We start from the raw sequence: 22306 nt of genomic DNA, 5'->3' as shown, positions 1-22306 counted from the left end.
AAAAATCGTAGTACCTAAAAATTAAACATTCATTTATTTATTTTAAAGTTATACAAACTTAAAACTAATAAAAATTATGTAGCGAGTAATAATATTATTTAAATCGAAAAAGAAAAAATTATATATATATATATATATATATATATATATATATATAACTGGTGAAGAATGCTGCGAACGCTTCTTACTTAATCATAGTTTAATGTGTATGAAATTTACTTACTTTTCTGCTTGTTTTCGTTTTTCTTTGTTCTCTGGTGTTGTGGTTGAGAGTAGCTTCCAGGAATTGTCATCGGAGTTATGTACCTGTTGTTTATTGTTCATGTTAAATCATTTAAAACGTCCGTGTATTTTTTTGGCTGCATTGTAGTAGTATTGCAGGGTTTACTGTAGTAGTAGTAGTAGTGTAGTCCTACGTACCTGTTCTTTTTCATTATTGGCATTGTTTGGTTCTTCGAATTCTGGATTGGTTGGCATTGTCTTTTGTCCTTTAAGTTCTCTCTCGTTCCCAAATTTGCTCATCCCGACCTTGACTTTAAATGTGTATTCTTTGCCAACACATTCCTGTAAAATATTAAAAACTCTTTCTTTTCCATCATCCTGCAAGGTGTTGATACTCCCGTAGTTAGTATCCAATTTCAATGTTGTGTTATTTGGTTTTAGAATAGTTGTTTGGTTTAAATAGTTTTGGGATCTGGCATACCTTTTCATATAGGTCAAGCAGTTTGTTAATTGGATTGCCTATGACTTTCTCCGCTTCCTTGTCGGAGAGCACTAATTTCGCTGAGCTGACTCCGTCGGATAAGGTTGTCATTAGCCTGTACCTGTTTTACTATGATGTTTAGTCCTAGCTTTTAATGTCTTGGTAAGGTTAATTTTGATTTACTTTAGGATATTACTGTTACTTACCTTTGCATTGGGTATTCTATATATTTGTTGCAGTGGGTACAAATTTTGTCGTCCTGTAGACTGGTTTTGCATGTCGTGCAAGACATGTACCTCCATTCAACGTCGAATCTTATTTCCGTTATGGCCCCTTGACAAAGGAACAATTCTCTCTTTAGGAATGGTTTGGTTATGCATGTATATATCTTGAAAATATTTTCTACATAGAATTCACATAAACGAATGAATCATTTTCTATTTTACCTCATATGGGAGTTCCATCTCTTGTAGTTCTTCAATGGATTTGAACAACGGTTCTTCTGTGTTAATTCCTGCATTGCTGATGAACTTCACCTCATGAGGTTCTTCTTTCCTGCGTTGAAAATTGTTTTTTTTTTTCTTGAGATAGTTTGTACACAATTATATTATAAGTTAAAAGCGTGCCTGGGGTTGGTGGCACCTTTCTCTTAAGTGTTTTACTTCTGGAATTTCCAAGTTGATGTATATTTTTGTACCGTATGTTTACTGTAACTGATCAGCCTCTGCATTTTTCAGAAATAATATTAATTGATTCGCGCTTATTGTGTTGGTTATTGTTAGTGGGCTGGGTTTAATTAATGTAGTTACCATCATACAAAACATCTTTCACAGATGTTATACGACGACGTGTGCTTGAGCATTGTTCAACTCTGGTTTGTCACCTATTAGGTCTGCTGTTTTACCCCACAATGTGACTCTCACCGCTTCTTTCCTGCTTCTTGCAGTACTTGGTTATATATTCCAAATAATAATCGCATGTGCATTTTGATAAAGTGATTCTTACCTCTCATCTTGGATGTATATGTGGCGTAGTTCGGTGAGTCCGTTTTTGGTTACTATTTGTCTCTTGTTCTCAACAATTGTTAAGAAGCCAATAACATCTACAAAATATATACCGGAGGTGGTTATATATTCTTGATATGGTGAGGAAACTGTCATTATTATTAATTGAAATCAATAAATTAAATAAATACTTAAAAGGGTATGAATTTTAATATACCTATTAAGTAATCGTATTTGTTGGAATGCTCGTGGAGAGTGTTTAGTGGGTAGAACTCAAACTTGTGATGAGGGATTGGCTGACTTTGGTCCTGCTCTTCCATTATTGAAGTAAACGTGGTGCATTTGATGATGTTTTCGGTGATCGTGACAGGCTTGTATGACCGGTTATTCTTGGCTACATCGAAATGTTGGAGTTTGTAGATTTTGCCTTCTTTGAGAGTTTCTTTGTAAGAACTAACCATGCGTTTTGGTATAGTAGTGTGTATATGGTTGCCCTGTTTACATAATATACAGAAATTGTTAGTGCTAATAATCATATATCATTTTTTTTACCTTGTTTATTTTTGTATTGTTCCTCTTGGTCTAGTAGAACCATGTCTAGTGAAAGTGGTTGTTCGTTTTCGGTTGAGGTTATCTCCCAAATTCTGGTTGCTCGAGCTGTTAGTTCATAAGTGACTTTGAAGGAGATAATGTGGCGACCGTTGCTGCCTGAGGGGCCATAGTTGTCTTTGCTGCTATTTTGTATTTGACTTCCCTGCATTAATTTAGGCAAAATATTAGTTCTATTTTGATGTTTTGCGTCAACGTAATTCACAATTTTTTTTAACTAAATTTTTATTGTGTTTTGTGTTTACTTTTGTGTTAGTTGTGGTTCTCTGACTGTTTTATGTTTCTTTTACGTTTTTAGCTTGTTACTTATAGCCTCGTGGTAGTAAATTAATATAAATGTCATGATATGAAAAGTCTTTTCCATTTCTTCAGTTTTGGTTTGCATTCATATCAAATATAATGTCACCGATCTTTATTGCTATATTTAATTGTGGTAAATATGATTTAATTTAGCTAATTATGTTGAAGATGATTAATTTTGTAATTATTCAATTTTTTGCTTTTATTATGCTGATTTTATTGTTTGACTGTCCGTTTTTTGTAACAGTCAGTAGTACTTACTTCAGAGCAGATCATTCAGACTTTATTTTATTTTATTGTGTTAATTATTCATTCTCCGCATTTAATATTTGGGTCTATTATTTTCTAAGGTAAATTTTGTAACAGTCACAATACTTTTAAAACATATTATTAAGTTCTTTTCTCCTAGTCATTCGTATAAATATAATGTCATCAGCCTCTTATTTGCTACACTTTGTTATTTTTTCACTTAAATTAACAATTGATCATATTCTATATCCTTACCCCTGAAAATGGTTCACTCTTACGCTCTTGGTGACATAGTTGAGGTATGCTTTCCTGAGTTGGGGTTTTTAGTTACCTACTTTGTTGCGTGCTTACTTTTTGAGGTTGAGGATGATGTTTTTTATGTTGAGTTTGAGGACTGGTTTAAACCTGATGGGCTACGGCTTCATAGGGAAGTTGTTGCCATTGAGAAAATACGGCCACGCCCGCCGCATATCCAGAGCTCCAGATTTGATGGCGGTGATCTAGCGGAGGTGTACTTCGATGGTGGTTGGTGGCTTGGAAGAGTCTTGCACGTTTGTGCATTCCCATTTTATAGTTACCATGTAGTGCTTATTGATACATTTGATGAAGTAGTTATTTGTGAACTTGGGCAAATGCGCCTACATCAGGTGTGGGAGGAAGAAAGATGGGTTATTGTGATTGATTAAATGTAAAATCTAGATAGGTGTGCTGTTTTTTTTTTCCTTGTTGGCAAGTGTATGGTGTGGACAATGTTTGTATCAAGTCTATCCTTTATTTTCATTTGAATTACATAACATTGTGTTCTAGATTCAGTATGAGAAAGAGAACTTTCAAAGTGTCGTTTGGTTGAAGTTAATTTTAAAACTAATAGTTATAGGAAATAAATCCAGGTTTGTTTACCAACTGAAAAAAACATGTGAAGGTTACTGAGAATGTTTTATTTTTAATCGTATATTAGAAATGTAACCATGAGAGTAGATAACATTAATTTAAAATAATAATAACTTACAATTTCATATCTGCCTTTTTCCTTCATGTCGTAAAGTAGCTTTGGGAGCCCAAGGTGTAAGCTTTGTACCTAAAGCAATTATCCAACATAAGTTATAAGTTAGTTTTTTAAGCTTACATCATAAATGATCAAGGCTAGAAAGCCTACAAATGTGAGAACTACGCCGTAAATGATATATAACATAAGTCTAATAAGTTAATTCATTCGAACCATGATGGTTTTTATGCGAAGAACACCATTTACCAAAAGCAATTTTTTTCTCCAATTTTAATTTTCGTAACATATACCCAGGGCGAGGGAATTACACCGACGATAATTGGAGAACCAAATAAACCATGCGCAATTATAATAAATCATTCACTGTAGAAAAATGAGCAATCCATAATCAACATTTATGACACAGGAAACAACAGACATGTTTACCATCCTAAATTTTTTGTTCTTCAGCCCAAATGAAAGTTTTCAGCCAAGATTAATGTGACCAAATGTAGTGTGTACCCTAAAGAGAAACTAAAAATCGAAAATAAGATATTCAAAACAACCAAATCAAATTAAAAGCATTGTCAAGATAACAAATAGCAAGATCATCAAGTTCAACACACCCTCGTGGCCTCGTCCATCCGATATAAATCAAATTAAAATCATCAGGGATTTCTTCTTGCACCACTCCTTATAGGTACACTCACGTTTCTCCGCAATTGTAAATCATGTGATAAAATTAGTTCATTTCAAAGTTACAGGTCTTTAGGGAACCCTTTGGGGAACTCTTGGTGGATTTATTTAAACCTACTTCAGAGGGTATATCTAGTTAGCTTAAGTTTGAAATGCACTATGTTATTTAGGTAAGTAAACAGAATAAATTGCAATATTGGTGCTTTGTACTACAAACAGTAACATAAATACTAAATACCTTTAGAAGAATTTTGAGAATATGAAGATTGAAGCTGATGAAGATATCAAGAATTACACTAAGAAAAATATGGGTGCACACCAGATAACAAAGTTTTTTTTTTTTTTTTTTTTTTTTTTTTTTTTTTTTTTTAAACCGAAGACTGAAGATGATATCCCCAGTAAAAGTCTTTTGAAGAGAGGATTTACTTATGAATGTTTGTTCATAAGGTTGACAATATTTCCTTATAAACAACATTTTTAGTCTTTTTGTTGTACTCGTCATCATTCTCATTTTTAGGTATGCATATCTTCAATCCTTTACGGGTGGTTACTCTTGAAATAGCTACATATAATTGTGAGAAATAATCTGTATACTTCCCTTAATATTAAGGATTATAACGAATTTATAATGATGAATGCTAGTCATAAAATAAATTACATAAACAAAAGGGTAGAGAAAAAGAAACAACTTTCGGTCCTAGCAAAATCGGCCTAAGAACAATATCGCAATGATATTCACCTATCAGTTGCACCCAAGACGATATGAGATATGCCCTTTGCTTCTTGCTAGAATCGATCCCCGAATTTCAGTAAATTGCTTAGGGTTTTTCGTTTTTGTGTTTTTAGATGAGAGGCAAGAATAGGTTAGAAAAATTAGGGTAGAGAAATAATCTCCCTTCTCCTCTTATTTACACCGAAAAAGAGAAGTCCAAAGGGAGATTTTTTTATCTCCTAATTTCGGCCCATTTTTCCGAAAATAAGAGAAATTATTTTCTCTTTTTTTTTCGGTTTTTCTACTTACCAAAAATAAGGAGATTAAATCTTCTTATTTTGGTAGTATACAAAATGTATAAAATGTATTATTTATAAATTGTCATTTATATCATTCCGTATTAATTAGTCTACACACAACAGCTTGCAGTAAACTTATTAATGCCGGTCTGTGACAATATCGTATAATATATACTTTAACTTGCTAATTAAATATAACCGATTACATTTAATTACGAATTAACATATTAATTCGTCCAAGCTAACATTATATACATTAATTAAATATAACTTATTATATTCAATTTACGAATTGACAGTTAATTCGTCTCAGCTAATATTATTTAATCGGCATTAAATAATCGTCTCATCAACACGTTGACTATCTGTTTAGTCAATTACTTGGACTAACCTTTTAGTCAGGCATCAATGTGATTATATTTTCATACAATCACATCTCTCAAATACATCCTTTAGGTGTGACTTTTAGGGACCAGTTGATCACCGCCATCTGTATGATAATAACGTCAAACTTTCTAGCAAGCCAACCGTTATTAGGTAATCGTTAATCAACTGATAAAATACGAAGTATACCCTTGTGAACCTATAAGAGATTTATAAATGTTATCACACTAATTTGTGTAGGACACAAGCTCCAACAATAATTTCCCATGACTAAAAACAGGCTCCGGTATCCTTGGCTTTTGTTTATAGTCATTGCGAAACATACCTTTACCGGAAACTGACGCCTCTTCATTGTAAATGGCCACTTTGTCTCTGTTGGGGTCATTTTAATTCTTGGAATAGAGACTATTTTAGTGCCTGTGATGATCTTAGCCTCGATTATACGTGTTTGTATATTGGTCACTGTGAGCCTTGTACCATTGCACATTCCAGCTGTCTGATTAATGTTCCTCAACAATATTATTGGACAACCCACCTTAAGATGAATTTCGTGGTTTGGTAAGCCCTGAAACTTGAGTGAATTTAGGAATTCTGGCGGGTATAAGTTCTCCATGTTTTCTGCACTCCTAGTTAATGGATATATTCTGTCCACACTCTTTGATACTACTGCATCTCCTGGTAGGAGGTCTAACATGTAATGGTTCACGTCATCAGTTGTTTCATTTTTGGGTGCGAGAATGGCTCTTCCTTGTAAGTATATGGGATCTTTGTAGATGTCAAGTAGTTGAGGGTATACCTCTTCTACTATGGACTTAACCGGGTCTCCTTTGTTTTCAATTAAGATGTCTTCCGGTATGCTAATCCATGTTCTCTCATCTTCGCCTTCTTTTGCTGTTGCGAGTATGTTGCCATCACCTACATCAAGTACCCATTTATTGAATTCTGCTAATTCAGTAACTTTGACTGTCAGTTAGATTTAATGGTATTGCAAACCTTGAATGTGCTGTTCTTCCCGAAATCAGTAGCAATGCTGATATTCCAGATGAGGCAACAGCTAGGACTATATGTCCTTCTCCTCTAAGGCGGGATATTAATGTTTTCCAAAGATATGTTTTCCCGGTTCCTCCGCTGTGATAAACAAAGTACACACCTCCTCTCTTTTGGTGCACTGCATCTAACACAGTTTCATAAACTACCCTTTGTTCAGTGTTCAACTTTGAGCGCAAGTTCTCTACTTGAAGTTGGAGTGCTAGTTCGTCATAATCCTGCTCTTCCAGTATAAGTCGATTTGTTGAATACTGTAACAGTGTGTGATCTGGAAGAGGGAATTCCGCATATTCTTTCAGGCTCCTCCCACTCCGATTTAAGATTTGTTCAATGTCAAGAAGAGCGTAATTTTTAATCTGTTCCTCACTTAGAGTTAAGTCCTCAACTCCCATTCTTCTTCTTTGGCGGGGTAAAATGTCATCAGATAACTTTTCCCAATGTGCCGACCATATGGTGTTTGGGTCTGAAACTTCACAGAATAATAGTATTGTTACAAATAACTCACGAAGTTGTCGAGCGGTTGACCAAGTGGCGGCTTCAGTCAAAGCTGTATGCCATTCGTCATCACCGTCCAAGAGACCCAGAGCATTACACGCCGATTTGAATGTTGGATGCACCACATCGTCCACGGTTCGAATATCTTTAAAACTTTGTGCTCCTTTCACTATATTCAACATGAGCCTTAAATAATACAACACTCCCGAGTTGGGTGGTGCAAAATAATTTAGCCCAATTTTCATGCCTTTTTTCCTTTTCGTCCATACTTTTGTTTCAGAATCCCAAACCCATTTTGTTGGGAATTCGGCATATGTTAATTGGCGAGCTTCCTTGTGTTTTTGTTTTGTTACCATCCACTCTGTTAGGGTCGTCTGTGCCTGCCCAACTCTTTCAAGTACTTCGTCAGGTGGTTCCTCGTCATCAAAAATGACATTTTGTTCTCCTTCTAGGCTTATGAGGCAGAGACATACCTACATCTTAGAAATGTCTCTATTTCATCCACTGACTTGTCATATTTGTCACCATCGTCACCTCTAACTTCTTGTACACTTGCGAGCGCCATATCGGGACCCTTGGACATATACTTGAACAGGTATTTTATATATCTATGCTTATTACACCATTCTACATTCAAGTGTGCCTGGTACTTGACCAAGAGGTCAATATTGTAAGGGACGACAAAGCTGTTGTCCACGATTTTTCCGCTTTTTTTGCCTGTGCGGCCGTCTTTTCTTCTGCGATACTGGGGATACCCATCTTCATCGATTGTTGTTTCTTTACAAAATTTTCCAGGGTAGTATTTAGAGCACTTATCATCAACCATACATGGTGATTCCAAATTCAAGTTTCCACATGGACCATGAACCATGAATTGCATAACTGTGTCATATCCGATTGGGTCTTCTTCTTTATCAGGTAACTCCGCAGTGATAATCTTGTCAATATGAGTTGGATCAAGGTGCTTCACGCTTGGATGTAGAAAGAGGCAAATGTGGGCATGCGGCAAACCTCTTTTCTGAAATTCTATAGTATATACAACTGCAATGAAAAGTCTAAGGTGTTAGTAACTTTTATCTATGTGAATTAAAAAATTATACAATTTTTGGTTAATGTAGGAACATTACTTACAAGCACTTGTCCAAAGAATTATTTTTTGGTAATGTCATTGATTAGCTCATTTAGTTTGATTTTGAAGACTCGAGCAACGATGTCTGGGCGGTCTTCTGGTTGTTGTCCAGGAATAGCTGAGAGGAACTCTTTTATTTCTGCCCATTTTGGGTTGCATGTGAAAGTGATAAACAAATACTGTGGCCCAGCCCACCGACAGATTGTCAATGCATCTTGGTAATTCTGAAACAGAAATCTGAAGCAGCCGGGCAATGAAGGAGGCAAAATTATGCGCTGTCCCAGTGATGCTGGTATTGTCTCTCCGGCTCCGACAGCATCCATTAGTTCACGAAGGGAATATTTACGTATGACTTTCTGGTTGGATCGGATATAATCCAACCGCGTCTCTTCTACACATGTAAAAGAATCTGCCATAAATTGTTGCCGTAATCTACGACATAAAACACAAAGGCCGTCAATGATTTTTCCATCCTTTCTTGTTTCTTGGAAGCGGTAAGCGTAATACTCTCTCATCGTCACATTCTTCTTTTTCTTCCTTTTAGTCGTCTCAGCGTCCCTGTGTTTGATTCCAGGCCAGTTGTGTAGCCATCTTCCCCATATGGGAATATCAAAGGATATTGCATTGCCATGAAGCTTGGATGTAACTCTGAGACTCTTTTAACCCCTTTGGCACGATCATAGATTATTATGTCTCGGCAACCCTTCTCGGTCCCTTCACTTCCCACAATTAATGCAGCGAGTTCATCCGCGGTTGGTTGATTGTATTGTCTAGCATCCTTTTTCCGACTCCCTAGGAGCCTGAGTTGCACAGGTTGTAGGTCGACTGGATCAAGTCTTTCTCTTGTCATCTTACAGACCTTTGCTATTACATTGTGTTCTTGCATCATTTTCGCAAGTCCTTCCACAATGTCAGGGTCTAGCTGATTTTTACCCGTTGCATTATTAATTCTTCCAGCCACTTCTTGTTCATTGTCGTAAAAGTATAATTGCATGAACCTAGGTTGTTTACCCTCCGGAGGCAAGAAAGAGCCGATGTTGTGGTGGTTTTGACCGCCCAATATGAAGCAATATGGTCCAGTTCCTTTGTTGATAACATGATCAACCTTCCCCCCCATTGATGTGAATGCATAAATGGTGTTGTAGGATCTTATCAGCCTCCTAAATTCCTTGGACCTTGGCCCACCGTTTGGGTCAAGCAGACGTTGCAAAAATTCTGGTGGTTCTTTAAGTAAAGGTAATTCAACTTTTCCTTTCTGACAACAAATGCTAAATTTGGGACCGGTGGTACTTTTGCCCACAGATTCCTCAATCCATACCACTGCGTCACAAAACTCGCACACTTCAGTGGGTCCCCTCCTTCAACTCATTAAATTCATGTATTAACTTTGTTATATTTATACAATAATTAACCACCACCTCATTAAATTCATGTATTAACTTTGTAATTCACCATAAAGATTATATAAAAAAAACTCAAAATCTACAACCCTTCAAATTCCAAAACCATCACCCCATTCAACTCTCATTTATCCACAATCCTTTGAACGTCAGTTTCTAAATGTTTTTTCTCCCTAATTTATAAAATAATATAAAAAGCCTAGCTTGAGCATCCTCTTGCGATATGTGACATTACTACAATCACTTAAAATACTTCATATACTATGATGTTCTTGTTAAAGAAGATGATTCATTGCTGAATTTATGTACTGGCATAAATGGAAGATAAATGTCCAATTAATCTCATTAAGTTCTATGGTTTTTAATAGAGGAGATGAATAGTTTTTTCATGCTATGATCACTTAAAATACTCCATATATGATATGCTTGTTAAGAAAATAATTCATTACTGAATTTATGTGCTAGTATAAATAAAAGATAAATGTCTAATTAATCTCATTGACTTCTATGTTTATTTTTTAATAGAAGAGATGAAGAGTTACTTACATATTATTCCTCTGTATCTCTTATAAAAACTCACATTTACCTAATCAAATAAAAAACATGAGCACTAGTGGAAGTACTTATGGGAAAAAGGCAATTTGTGATGCGTTGCCAAAACACATGTATCACAATGAAAATTCTCTTTATTAGTTGAACTCATGCCGTTAGGTATTATATGCTTAAGCGTAGTGACAGAGGTATGTCCTAACCTAGCATGCATAAGTGCTACATCATCAAAAGTTACAGCAGCAGAAAAGGTTGAACTAATAGCATTGCTAGGCTTATGCTTATTACATGGAGTAGTTACTAAATGAAAGAGGCCACCACTCTTCCTGCCAAAGCATAAGATTTCCTGAGTTGTAGTATCCTGGATCAGGCATCCATCAATAGTAAAAACAGCAGTCAGTGTAGCATTTTTAAGTAACTGACCAAGGGAAAGCAAGTTGTGTTTAAAATCAGGAATATAGAGAACTTCTTGTTGGTTACCTATCACTAATATTTATAACCTCACCAATGTATTGCACTTGCTTAATTTGACCATTAGGCAAAGTAACAGTCAAAGGCTTAGGGAGTTGCTTAACATTATGAAAACATGCATAATCATGGCACATATGGTCAGAAGCTCCAGAATCAATAATCCAACTAGAGGAGACTGAATTATTAGAATGAACTGAGTGACTAGGTCCAGCAATGTCTTGAAAAGAATTATTTCCCTGGAGTTTGAATAACTCTTTGGGCACCAACTGAATAAAGCCTGGATTCAATGTTGGATCAATAGGTGGAGAAGAAGCAGATTCACAAGGAGTATCAGCAACGAATGCATGTGTCTCTATAACATTCGCAGCAAACTTCTTAGGAGCACTACCTTGACCCTGAGTAGTAGCATGTTCTTGTGCAGCAGCAACAACCCTGGCTTGCTTTTGCCATCATTTTCTTGTACTGAAAGCAGTATTGTATAGTATGACCAGACTTGACACAATGATTGCTGAAATAGGCTGGTTTCTCATACTTAAGCTTCTTATTGTCTCTCCTCCAGACATTATAAGGCATATACTGAGTGCCAGGTCCAACAATAATAGGTGCATTGTGAGGTACAACATTAACAGAAAAAGAGTGAACAACATGAGCAGGAGAATGGTGTAAAACTGCAAGGGTTAGGCTATGAGGATCAGGATTCCTCTCAGCACTTGAGATGTTCAAATGCATCTCAGTCTGATGAATCATGGCAAAAGCTTGGTTCACAGTTGGCAAAGGATCTAGGGCAAGAATTTGACTCCTTACGTGTTTATATTTCTTGTTTAATCCCATAAGGAAATCAATTAAATTGTTTGCATTTTCTCGATCAACAAGCTTTTTGAGTAACTGACAAGTACACTTATCAACAGCACCACAATCACAAGTAGGCAAAGGATCCAAAGACATCATGTCTTTCCAAACAGATTTTAACCTAGCATAATACTCAACAACAGACAAATCTCCCCGAGTAATCTGAGTAACGTCCTTTCTTAACTGATAAAGATATGGAGCATTGGACTGATTAAAGCGTTCATTCAATTCTTCCTAAAGATGTTTACTAGAAGTCGCATAACTAACACTCGCGGCAATATCATCGGATAGAGAATGAGTAATCCAGTGCATAGCAGTGTAATCAGTCCTAATCCAATCATAGTAACTATCGCTATTTTCAGCAGGTTTAGCACATTTTCCATTTATAAACCTTAATTTATTCTTAGAAATTAGAGCAATGCGAATGTTTCTGGACCAATGGAGAAATGATTTACCAGAAAAGACTTGCGGTGTGATCCGAAGAAGAGTTTGATCACCTGTAGTTAGATGCAGTGGATCCTTCACTAGTACAAAAATCACTTACGAACCAAGTGGTGTTAGTCCAGTGGTAGCTGGGTTAAACCTTGAAGCTTGCAGAAATGCAGGAGCTGAGACTTGAGAGGTCCCAGGTTCGACTACCAGCTGGGGTGATGATCACTTGGCCACTGCAGCCCCCGAAGGGGGTGGCTTACATGGTCCATGTGGTGGTGCGGGAATGCATGGGCCCGGGGGGACTCAACCCCATCGGCATCAAAAAAAAAAATCACTTACGGCTACGGTTAAAAAGGACATACGGCTACGGTTGCTGAACCGTAGTAAATCAGGGGGTAACCGTAGGTAAGTACTTAAGGCTACGCTTGCACAACCGTAGCCTAAAGTTTAAAAGGCTAAGGTTATATGAGAACAACTGTAGCTGTTAAGTGATAAAAGGCTACGGTTATATTGGAACAACCGTAACCATTTCTCCTTATTTTTTAAAAAAAAAAGTAATTTAATTGTTCACTGCTAAATGCATAAATGACTATATACTTAACAACCTTTCTTCTCTTTTTTTTTTTCAGCACATGCTTTATTAGTGAATGATGACTGTCAAACCGCACCAGACATCGCGAGAGCCAAAGGATTCGTCATTATTATAATTAACGATTATTCATATATAATATTATAGTTTTTTTCTATAAATGTAATATTATTATTAACATTTATACTATAAATATTAATATTATTATAGTTGATAATAACAATATTATTATTATTATTATTATTATTATTATTATCATCATCATCATCATCATCATCATCATCATCATCATCATCATCATCATCATCATCATCATCATCATCATCTATACTATATAGTTAAAAGACATCCTAACACATTTAATTTTTTGCCACACAAGATTATCTTAATTAACTTCTATTAATTAAGATTATAAATTATAAATTATTAGGGTTTTTTGATAACTTCTACCACAAGTAAACCAGTTTTTGAGAACTGCTACCAATGTAAAAAAAGTTTAAAAACTGCTACCATAATCGTTGGTTCGTTAAAAATCAGTACCAATTCATTAAACGAGGCTAAATGATTGAATCTCAACCATTCATTTCAGATCTTTAGATTAAGTTATAATTCTGATTCCTACTTTGCCTTCCCCCCTTTTTATAACATACACTACTCTCCTTACCCATTAAACTCTTCAACTATATTAATCCCTCTTCAATTCCTCAACTGTTTTTCCCTAATTCATTGAATCTTGCTCTTTGAATCTATTATCAGGTAAAAATCCTTTCAATTCATTCATTCTCTTTTCTTCTACTCCATTAATTCATGTTAAATCTGTATTTTGTTTTCAAATTAGGGTTTTACAAAATCTGGGTTTTTTGCTATTTGAATATTGTTGGAGAAGAAGGTACCAAAATTGTGATTTGATGACGATTAAGTGTGAGAATGAACACTTGTTGGAACAAAATAAGAGGTTCAAGGAAGCCACTACCATTCTTAGGCAAATTAAGGCATATGATATTAAAAACTCAAAATTTAGGGTTTTATGAAATCTAATAAATAATTCCGACAAAAGCCTTTTTCAGGTTAATAAAGTTAAGTGATGAAGGTTAATTTTGTCAGGTTAAATTCTTCAAATGAGTAGGTTAATAATTTGATAGATTATGAATGATGAATTTGAAAAGTTAAGTGAAGAGGATGAACTTGATAGAAGATGAGCGTTAAATTGTGTTTCTATAACCGAGTAAGAAGGGGAAAGGTTGAAGAAGGGGTAGTTATGTCTTTTCAAGTCAAAAATTGCGCTTCGGTGTTAATTGGTACTGATTTTTAGCCGAACCAATGAATATGGTAGCACTTTTTAAACCTTTTTTTTTTTTTTTTTACTTTGGTAGTAGTTCTCAAAAACTGGTTACTCGTGGCAGCAGTTATCAAAAAAACCCTAAATTATTATTTGATTGTTTAACGTAATTCTTATCTTTTAAAAAAAATTAATTAGTGTTCCACCTTTTACAACCTTACCCTACCCCACGGTCTTCATTTTTTTTTATGTCAAGAGCCCATCCTCTTACTAAAAGAAGAGTACTGTTATTTTTTTTTGAGGTTTGATCTAATTCAATTCTACATGAAATGAATGACTCACTTCATCTACTTCCATCATTAACCCTTATTTATTTTCCTTGTTATCAGTTAAAATGTTAAATTTTATTTGCTATAAAGACGATGCCCCAAAATGAGTACCCGATTCTCGTAGAATCCCGTCAGGCGTCAGCCATTGATGACAGAGATTGTTGTCTTGCGCCATTGATGCAGAAGCTCGAACACAGTTTGATCGCAACATTATTAGAATTCTTTGCACCGAGATTGATTATCAATATGATTATGGTCCTCCTAATTACACAACAAATAATAAGAAAGTTATACTTTCACAAACACCACAACGTTTAAAAAAAACCCGAAACAATCAAACCCATGATTTTCACGGGCTACAAAACTAGTTATTTAGTGAAATAGGTCCGTGTAGGATTACATTTTCGAAATTTGAGGAAAGGAAGGCATGTTGATTCACTTGGTGTGCTCGTTGGTCTGCACAACCGAACAACCAGACTATAATAATTACGCCATCAGAGATCAAGTCTCTTTGTTACCGATCATAATATACGTCGTCACTACTACTAAATGTTATACTAGTCTTAAATATGATCCATATTTTGTTAAAGAGTTTTAAATTGACCCTATTTTGCTAAATTTTTCATTTTAGAACAACTTTCTGAAAAAAAAAACATTTAAAATTAAACATACATTTTATATCTACAAAATTAATTTTTTTTGCTAAAGGATAACAATTTTTCTTTTATTTTTGGAGATCACACACTTTAACCACATTTGTGTTTGAATATCTTCAAGCCAACCATTTTCTTTCCAAGAATATAAATTCTCATTTAAAACGGGATATCCATTTTAACCTTAAGATTAAGAAGGGTTAAGTATCCACATAAGACAACAACAACAACAACAACAACAACAACAACAACAACAACAACAACAACAACAACAACAACAACAATAACAACAACAACAACAACAACAACAACAACAACAACAGAGCCTTAATCCCAAAATGATTTGGGGTCGGCTGACATGAATCATCCTTTAGAACTGTTCATGGGTGAACGCACATCTCAAAATGCGAATAGAAAAGGGAAAATGAAAAACAAAAGGGAGAGCGGAAATGTAATGCAAAGTCAACAGAAAATTACGGGTTTTAAAATCGAATTCCGGATTTCTTTTATAAAAACTTAAAATTTAAATCGAGAGAAACGATTTTGGACACGGGGGGCCCACGGGGGCGCTTGGAAAACAAGCGTTTGCATTTGTGGAGTCGCCACCAATTTATTGTAGAAAATTGGAAACTGTTCGAATACCTCGCGTCATGTCAAGACACAAAGTAATGACATAGACACTAAGAACTCGTTACCCTTAGCATTCCATGTCTAGAATGACTCTCGTGGATGCCAATGAACACGGATATTCACAGATATCTGGAGTAAGGGGTTAGGGTACGTATTTGGAAGCTCTTTTGATCGAACACCTAATCCCGCCCGCCTCGATAGCGGCCTCTACTAATGATCAGGGAAATTATCTATACTCGATATGTTGTCGATTATATGCATGTAATGCAACAAACAATAAATTAATCCTAGCATGTGAGAATTAACTAAGTCGGTGAACACGTAATTTAGCATACATTAGGTTGAAGTAGGGATTTAAGATTGATTACATGTGAAAGCAAACAGACGATAATAAAGGTACAATAAATAAAATGCGATGATTAAAATTACAATAATTACAATGGTTCAATGATTTACTTCGAAAATACATTTAAAACGGATAATTTAAGAAAAAGAAAAAAGAAAATAATTAGGGTTAGAAAACGGACAGATTATGGGTGATATTACGATTAATAGTCGATTAATACGTAAAGTAACAAACTAGGTCAAAGCAAGAACGGAAGTTCAGAGACAGAACTCACCCTGGAACAGGCGCAGCAGTGCTGCGTCCCTTAGAAGAGGCGCAGTGGTCACTGCGTCTGTTCTTGAAGTGAGTTCTGGCTGTGAAGCCGGAACTGCATATTGTTAATGTTCGTTGGTGATTTAATGATCGATTATTGATGCTCGACTCAAGTAGAAGTGATTTAACAGATTATTTACATGTGAATTAGTCATAAAAGCGATAAAGAAGGAATTAAAACGGACTAAAACCGATTGTGATTAATAACAAGTCATCAATACAAATTAATACAGATTAATTAGGCTTACTTATGTTAAATTATTAAGAAAGGTGGTGATAAACATATGAAAACATGTACAAAAGGCGAATTCCAAACACTTGATATGAACAACTCGAATCTCTAAAATTCGGGTTTGATTTTAATGACGAAAAACCCGCAAATATTGATTACTTGGGATTTAAGTCGGATTTAAAAACGATAAATTATTGTGAACTATGTACTATGATCATTATGCGAATGGAACATGAAGAAAATAAGAAAAGACGGAACAAAAGAGACGAATCAACAAAGAACAAAGGAAGAAGAAGAAAGGCAGAAATTGCGGCAACCTCAGGAAGAGGCGCAGCAGATGCTGCGGCTCTTCGAAGGAGCGCAGCAGTTGCTGCGTTTCTTCTCGACGTCTGTCTTCTATTAATCCGTGAAAATAGTTTTGATAAAGGTTTGATAAAGGGTTTTATAAATCTTACATTCATTTGATACAATAATAAAATACAATAACAAAATATGGGATTTACACCCTCAGACTTACATGTTTAACGAAAGGAGATTAACTAAGTTAACGATTAGTGATTGCTCGACTCGAATGTATGATGAAAGTGCCCTCGTAAGAGGATTTAAATTAAATTGATTTGATTAATGAGTGGAGTTGGTCAAATTGGTCGGTCATGCAACGAGACTGGTACTCAGAAGGATCCGAGCTTACGTGGTCGATTGATCAAGCACGTAGACGTCAATAAGCATAGAGCGCGGTCTTAGAATGCAAAGGGAGAAGAGAAGGGCTGACACTCACGTGAGAAATATAGGAACGAAGGTCCCTATTTATACTAATCACACGGAGGAATTAGGGTTACGGTAAAACTTTAGAAACAAATCTCGAAAAGATCTTAAAACACGCAGAAAAGAGCTGGGGAAGAGGCGCAGCAACCACTGCGACCCTTGGAAGAGGCGCAGCAGGTGCTGCGTCCTTTCCCCAGAGGTTTCCTCCTGCGGAAGAAAGATTTTCCGCGTTTCCGTTATGGAATTGCGGTAGATCTCAACTTCCTTATTGTTTAAAATAAGATTTCGGGATATATTTTGCCAAAAGATGAAAAGATTAAAATTATGGAATAGAAATATCCGGAATATTCCAGAACATTCCGACTCGGCATTTTAAATAATTTATTAGAAAATGAAGACGGTTTTTGACCCGGACTCCAAATGAACTCTAATTACTGTCAAAACGACCGTAACGGTGCGTAGATGACGACCAAGGGATAGACACAAGTATTTGAGTTATCACTTGACAATAAACTTACGAATTGTCATAAATCATTCCGTGTACCAAACATGCGGCCCAATCATCACCAAGTGGTTTGCGGGAGGTGCATAAATGAGGTATCTACAGAGCCCCCACTTTGACTGAGGCTTAGACAAGGCGAAAGTCAAAGTATAGCCATCAGGTCAATCGAAGATTACAACCTGACGACTATTGCGACGCGAGACGGCTCAAGAGGTCTGAGCCAAGGACCTGTCATCGGGAACATTTTAGAGTCTGTTGACTTCTAGGGAGGGTCATTTAAAGTCCATTAGACTACGTAAGGAGGCTCGCCAGCCATAAGAAGAAACCATACCTGAAACTTCTTTCTCGAGATGCTTCTGGAGGTGCGTAAGAGCTAAGGTTAAGCGTAAGAGCTAAGGCTAGGACCTAAAAGATATATAAAGGTTGTGCTATGGGTGTGGGACCTCAAATGAAAACATCGGCGAGAAGGCGGCATAAGGGTTAACCAAGGTTTTGGGCGTATGAACCAGGAAAAAGCGGTTTCGAAGGAGTGCGATCCTATCGGTGAAAGCTAGGTGTGGGAACATGGGTAGTCTGGGAACCTACAAGATAGTTGGCACGAGAACATCTGGATGGAACAAAGTATAACATTACATTGAAGGCAACAGGACGTAGGTAGAAACTACTGGGGGAATATGCTTGCGTCGGTCTCAAGCGGGCTCCATGTCTCGAGAAGTACAACCGGCTGTTGTGAACTCTCGTTAGGGAAATGATTGAGGTGTGTTGAAACACCGTCGGAGAAAACCTGCTCGTTGTTGCAAGCGAAGCCTTGATGAAATACTGCGACAATTCACAGTATGCTCGAAGATACGAGCCCGGACAAAGAATAAATATCAAACGGACCAAATGTATGGTATATGGTGTTGGAGAAGAGGCGCACTAAACATGGGCCCACGAATAACGAACTTGTAACGAATTTTTGAAAATCGAATTGGAGGAAAGCTGAGGAAGACGCGCAACACCTGCTACGTCCTTTCCTGAGTTCGTCCTTGTCTGAGTAAAACCTCGACAGAACCCGTGTTTCCTCATTATAACAAAACACAAATTCTCTTAAAACTCTCTCAAATTCCAACGACATTCCGCCAAAACTTGATCAAAATCTTCCACTAATCATGACTAATCGAGGTATATGTCTCACACTATGCCAAATAATCGGTGCAACAACGGTTAGATAAGGTGATATACCGTTGTAATACAAAATACGGAATCATTATTACATCGACCGTTGTTATTTCGTGACCACGGTTGTTTAAAAAGCAGAACCATTATGAAATGTAAATAACGGGTTCAGATAACCGTTATACAATGTTAAAAACGGTTCAAAAACCGTTGTCTATAATATTGAAACTGTGGTAGTATTAGTCTGAATGCTCTACGAAAACCTATGACAACGGTTTTACTGAAAGACAACCGTTGTAAAATAGTAAATATGACAACGGTTTATGCTTATTAAACCGTTTTAAATGTCATGAATTCGACAACAATTTGTGATTTCTAAACCGTTATATTATGGATGAATATGTCAACGAGTTTCTATTTAAATGCGACCGTTTTCAATAGATTTATTGACCACAATTTTATTTTTAACCGTGATCGAATTTATAAATATTTTTTAAAAAAATTGTTTTAGCAGGTTCCAGCAGTTGCTGAAATGCTAATTTTTGCAGTAGCAGGTTCCGCTAAAATGCTACAGCAAAATAGCATTTCAGCAGCTGTGCATTGCAAAATTTCAATCCTGCAACATCAGAATATTACACAGATTGATCTATTCAACCCAACATCAAAATATTATAAACAGGGTGACCAAAACTAATTAGACATGGCTCTATATACACACATACATAATGAGCAGACTATTGACCATCCGTTACTGAAAGAAAATAAGTGGCCCACTTATTTCTCATGTCGGCGAGGTCTTTCTTCGAATAGGTTGGGTCTTTGTTGATTGAGGGTGGGAACTACAAATCAAAATATACTTAATCAAAATAGACAGAATAAGTGAAATATTACACAGAATTAAACCCAAGTTACGTTTGAAATAGTTATTAAAACACACTAACCGGTGAGGGTATGTCGATATACTTTCGGGTTATAATCTCCCACATGGACCGACAACAGAAAAAGGCGCATTCGTTGCTGCCTGGTTATTGTATTGGATACTATTATATAAATCACATATAAATAAGCTAAATTAGATCAACCTCTGGGATAAACATAAATTAAATGATAGGAGTAATTATTAAGAATACACTTACTCTTATCCTGACAAATGTTGGACTTGATGCTCCAATTTTTTGAAACACACTAATTCATAAATATATACAGGAAATTATAATTAGCATTTGGCTCAGTAATACTGATGGGACATTAAAAGGATCCTAGTCTTCAAAGGTCATACAATAACAATTAACATTATAATATAAGGTTGTAAACTTACTCAGTCATTATCTTTACAAATCTCTCAGTGGGACTATGTTAAGAGTCAATCCAGTACACTATGCCTTTTTTCACACTGATTGTCGTTAGCAGCCAATGCTTGCTATGAAATATTGAAAATTGAACTGTTAGTTCATATACATTGCATGCACGTAAGCGTGTTAATAAATGAATAGAATCGTGATTCATTATAATAAACTACTATACATACTGATTCTCATTGTATGGGGCAAACCATAGGCTTTTGGGCGTCTTCAACCGTTCAGCAATTCTCTGGTTGTACTCGCTGTATGTGTATCCGCATGACTTATGAGAGAACAATTCAGGTGACACGAATCCGTAGTCATGAGAAACATAGTTCCTCTCAGCCATGTGTGTATACAGGTACCTATTACGTCAAATGGAATGAAGAATGTTATTTTCATTGATGATTAAATAAACATCATTATTCGAAAAGCCAAATGCCAAGTTTTAATTAAAAAACTTACTTCATCCAAATTATAATATGCACAACATCTAACTCGTCAAGGTCGAGAAACTAACACAGTGATTCCCCATCCATATAAACAGTGAAATCGAAACCCATAACATCCTCTTCGATGTTAATCATGAGTACTGTCCCGACAGCTAGCTTCCTTTCAGCCAGCTGGTGCAAAGCTACGAACGTTGGAGTACTCAATTTTTGCGTATAAACATCGGTCTGATATTTAGGATTAAGAGGAACACCAACGTTGTGTGCAGTAAGAGTAGATGTAACCCCGGTCTATAATTTAGAAAAAAACAAATATATACATTACACGAGACGTCATATATAATTTAAATAACCAAAAAAAAAGGAAAAATTCACAATCTATTTTTCAAATTATCACTACCTCTTGAATTTTGGGTGTTGACGTAGCAGTCGAATCAGTGACTTTGGGTGTTGACGTACTAGTCCTAATTTCAGCCATAATGGCTTCGTGTAACTCCTGAAAATGTAAAAATCCAAATACTTACTATTTGTTAGATAAGGTTACCCTAATAAATTTAAAGGCATTCATTATATAAAATTCGTTCGCTTTAGCATAACTACCCCGGAGATGTCAACAGTAATGAATTCTTCAGGCCATTGCACAATAGAACCCACGACATCTTGCAAAAGCCAATTATCACTACATGGTATTATTAGAATACCATACTTCTCCATATATATCTCGGTCACTTCCACTTCCTTCCATCCCTCACGGGGGGCAATGCCTTCAACCTCAACTCCCCTAGCAACAGTAATTCTGCCCGCTGCCACAGTAGAGATTTGGTAGTAAAGAACACAAGGCTTCTTGCAAACGACCTTCACATTTTTAATTGATTATTATATATATATGCACTAATTTAAATAATAAATTTAATTAATTAGTATATATACAGCAATTATAAACTAGTCGTAGTAGCTAATACCTTGTCAAACCCGGAATTGGAGATGATAAGAACGTGTCTTCGGCTCCCACCTCCTCGTCCTTCTCCCCTGCCTTCATGGCTTCCTCTTCATCTCCCCCATCTTGATCATTTGCCATGTCTTTCTCACTTCGCATGCCCGCTTTCTTCTTCTTCTCCCCTGTTTCCTTTATGACTTGCCGAACCATAACCAACTCTTCTTCAGATGGCTTATCCCCCGTTTTCACCATTCTGAGTATCAACTTGGCCATTGTTTGTAGCTGTGTAGTAGAAATGAATATGATTAAAATTAGAATAATTTCAGAATACAGTATTTATATACCCTATCATCACCACTCATTGTCCTTCGCGTATTTTTTCCAAAATACTTAGTGATACCAACATGCGTCGATACCCCTCTCACACGACCTGGATGCTCTGCCTTGCCGATTGCCTTAGCAAGAATGTCAT

The 22306-nt window shown here is 36.0% G+C and overlaps 2 protein-coding genes across 2 annotated transcripts; one reads left to right on the top strand and one right to left on the bottom strand.

Annotated features, from left to right (window-relative positions):
• Positions 1-3128: 3128 nt before the first annotated feature.
• Positions 3129-3551, top strand: LOC141607271 (protein AGENET DOMAIN (AGD)-CONTAINING P1-like). Its single transcript, XM_074426627.1, has one exon. The coding sequence runs from the start codon at positions 3129-3131 to the stop codon at positions 3549-3551; it is 423 nt and encodes a 140-aa protein (XP_074282728.1).
• Positions 3552-3729: 178 nt separating this feature from the next.
• On the bottom strand, positions 3730-7665 carry LOC141607269 (uncharacterized). The gene is made up of 4 exons (XM_074426626.1): positions 6900-7665; positions 6267-6856; positions 3875-3943; positions 3730-3768 (listed from the first exon to the last, which is right to left on the bottom strand). The coding sequence occupies exons 1-4, from the start codon at positions 7663-7665 to the stop codon at positions 3730-3732; spliced, it is 1464 nt and encodes a 487-aa protein (XP_074282727.1).
• Positions 7666-22306: the final 14641 nt, after the last annotated feature.

This window comes from Silene latifolia, chromosome 10, assembly GCF_048544455.1.
Source record: "Silene latifolia isolate original U9 population chromosome 10, ASM4854445v1, whole genome shotgun sequence".
NCBI classification, from domain to species: domain Eukaryota; kingdom Viridiplantae; phylum Streptophyta; class Magnoliopsida; order Caryophyllales; family Caryophyllaceae; genus Silene; species Silene latifolia.
The sequence above is the reverse complement of the archived record's forward strand: the minus strand, read 5'-3'. Positions and strand labels throughout refer to the sequence as shown.

Excerpts from the sequence above, each read along its gene's own strand:
- LOC141607271 (XM_074426627.1), top strand. The coding sequence starts at position 3,129 with ATGGTTCACTCTTACGCTCTTGGTGACATAGTTGAGGTATGCTTTCCT.
- LOC141607269 (XM_074426626.1), bottom strand. The coding sequence starts at position 7,665 with ATGTTGAATATAGTGAAAGGAGCACAAAGTTTTAAAGATATTCGAACC. Across the intron at positions 6,857-6,899 it reads AAATCTAACTGACAGTCAAA|GTGATGGCAACATACTCGCA; the intron begins GTTACTGAATTA and ends TACTTGATGTAG. Across the intron at positions 3,769-3,874 it reads AAAAAGGCAGATATGAAATT|TTGGTAAACAAACCTGGATT; the intron begins GTAAGTTATTAT and ends TGTTTTTTTCAG.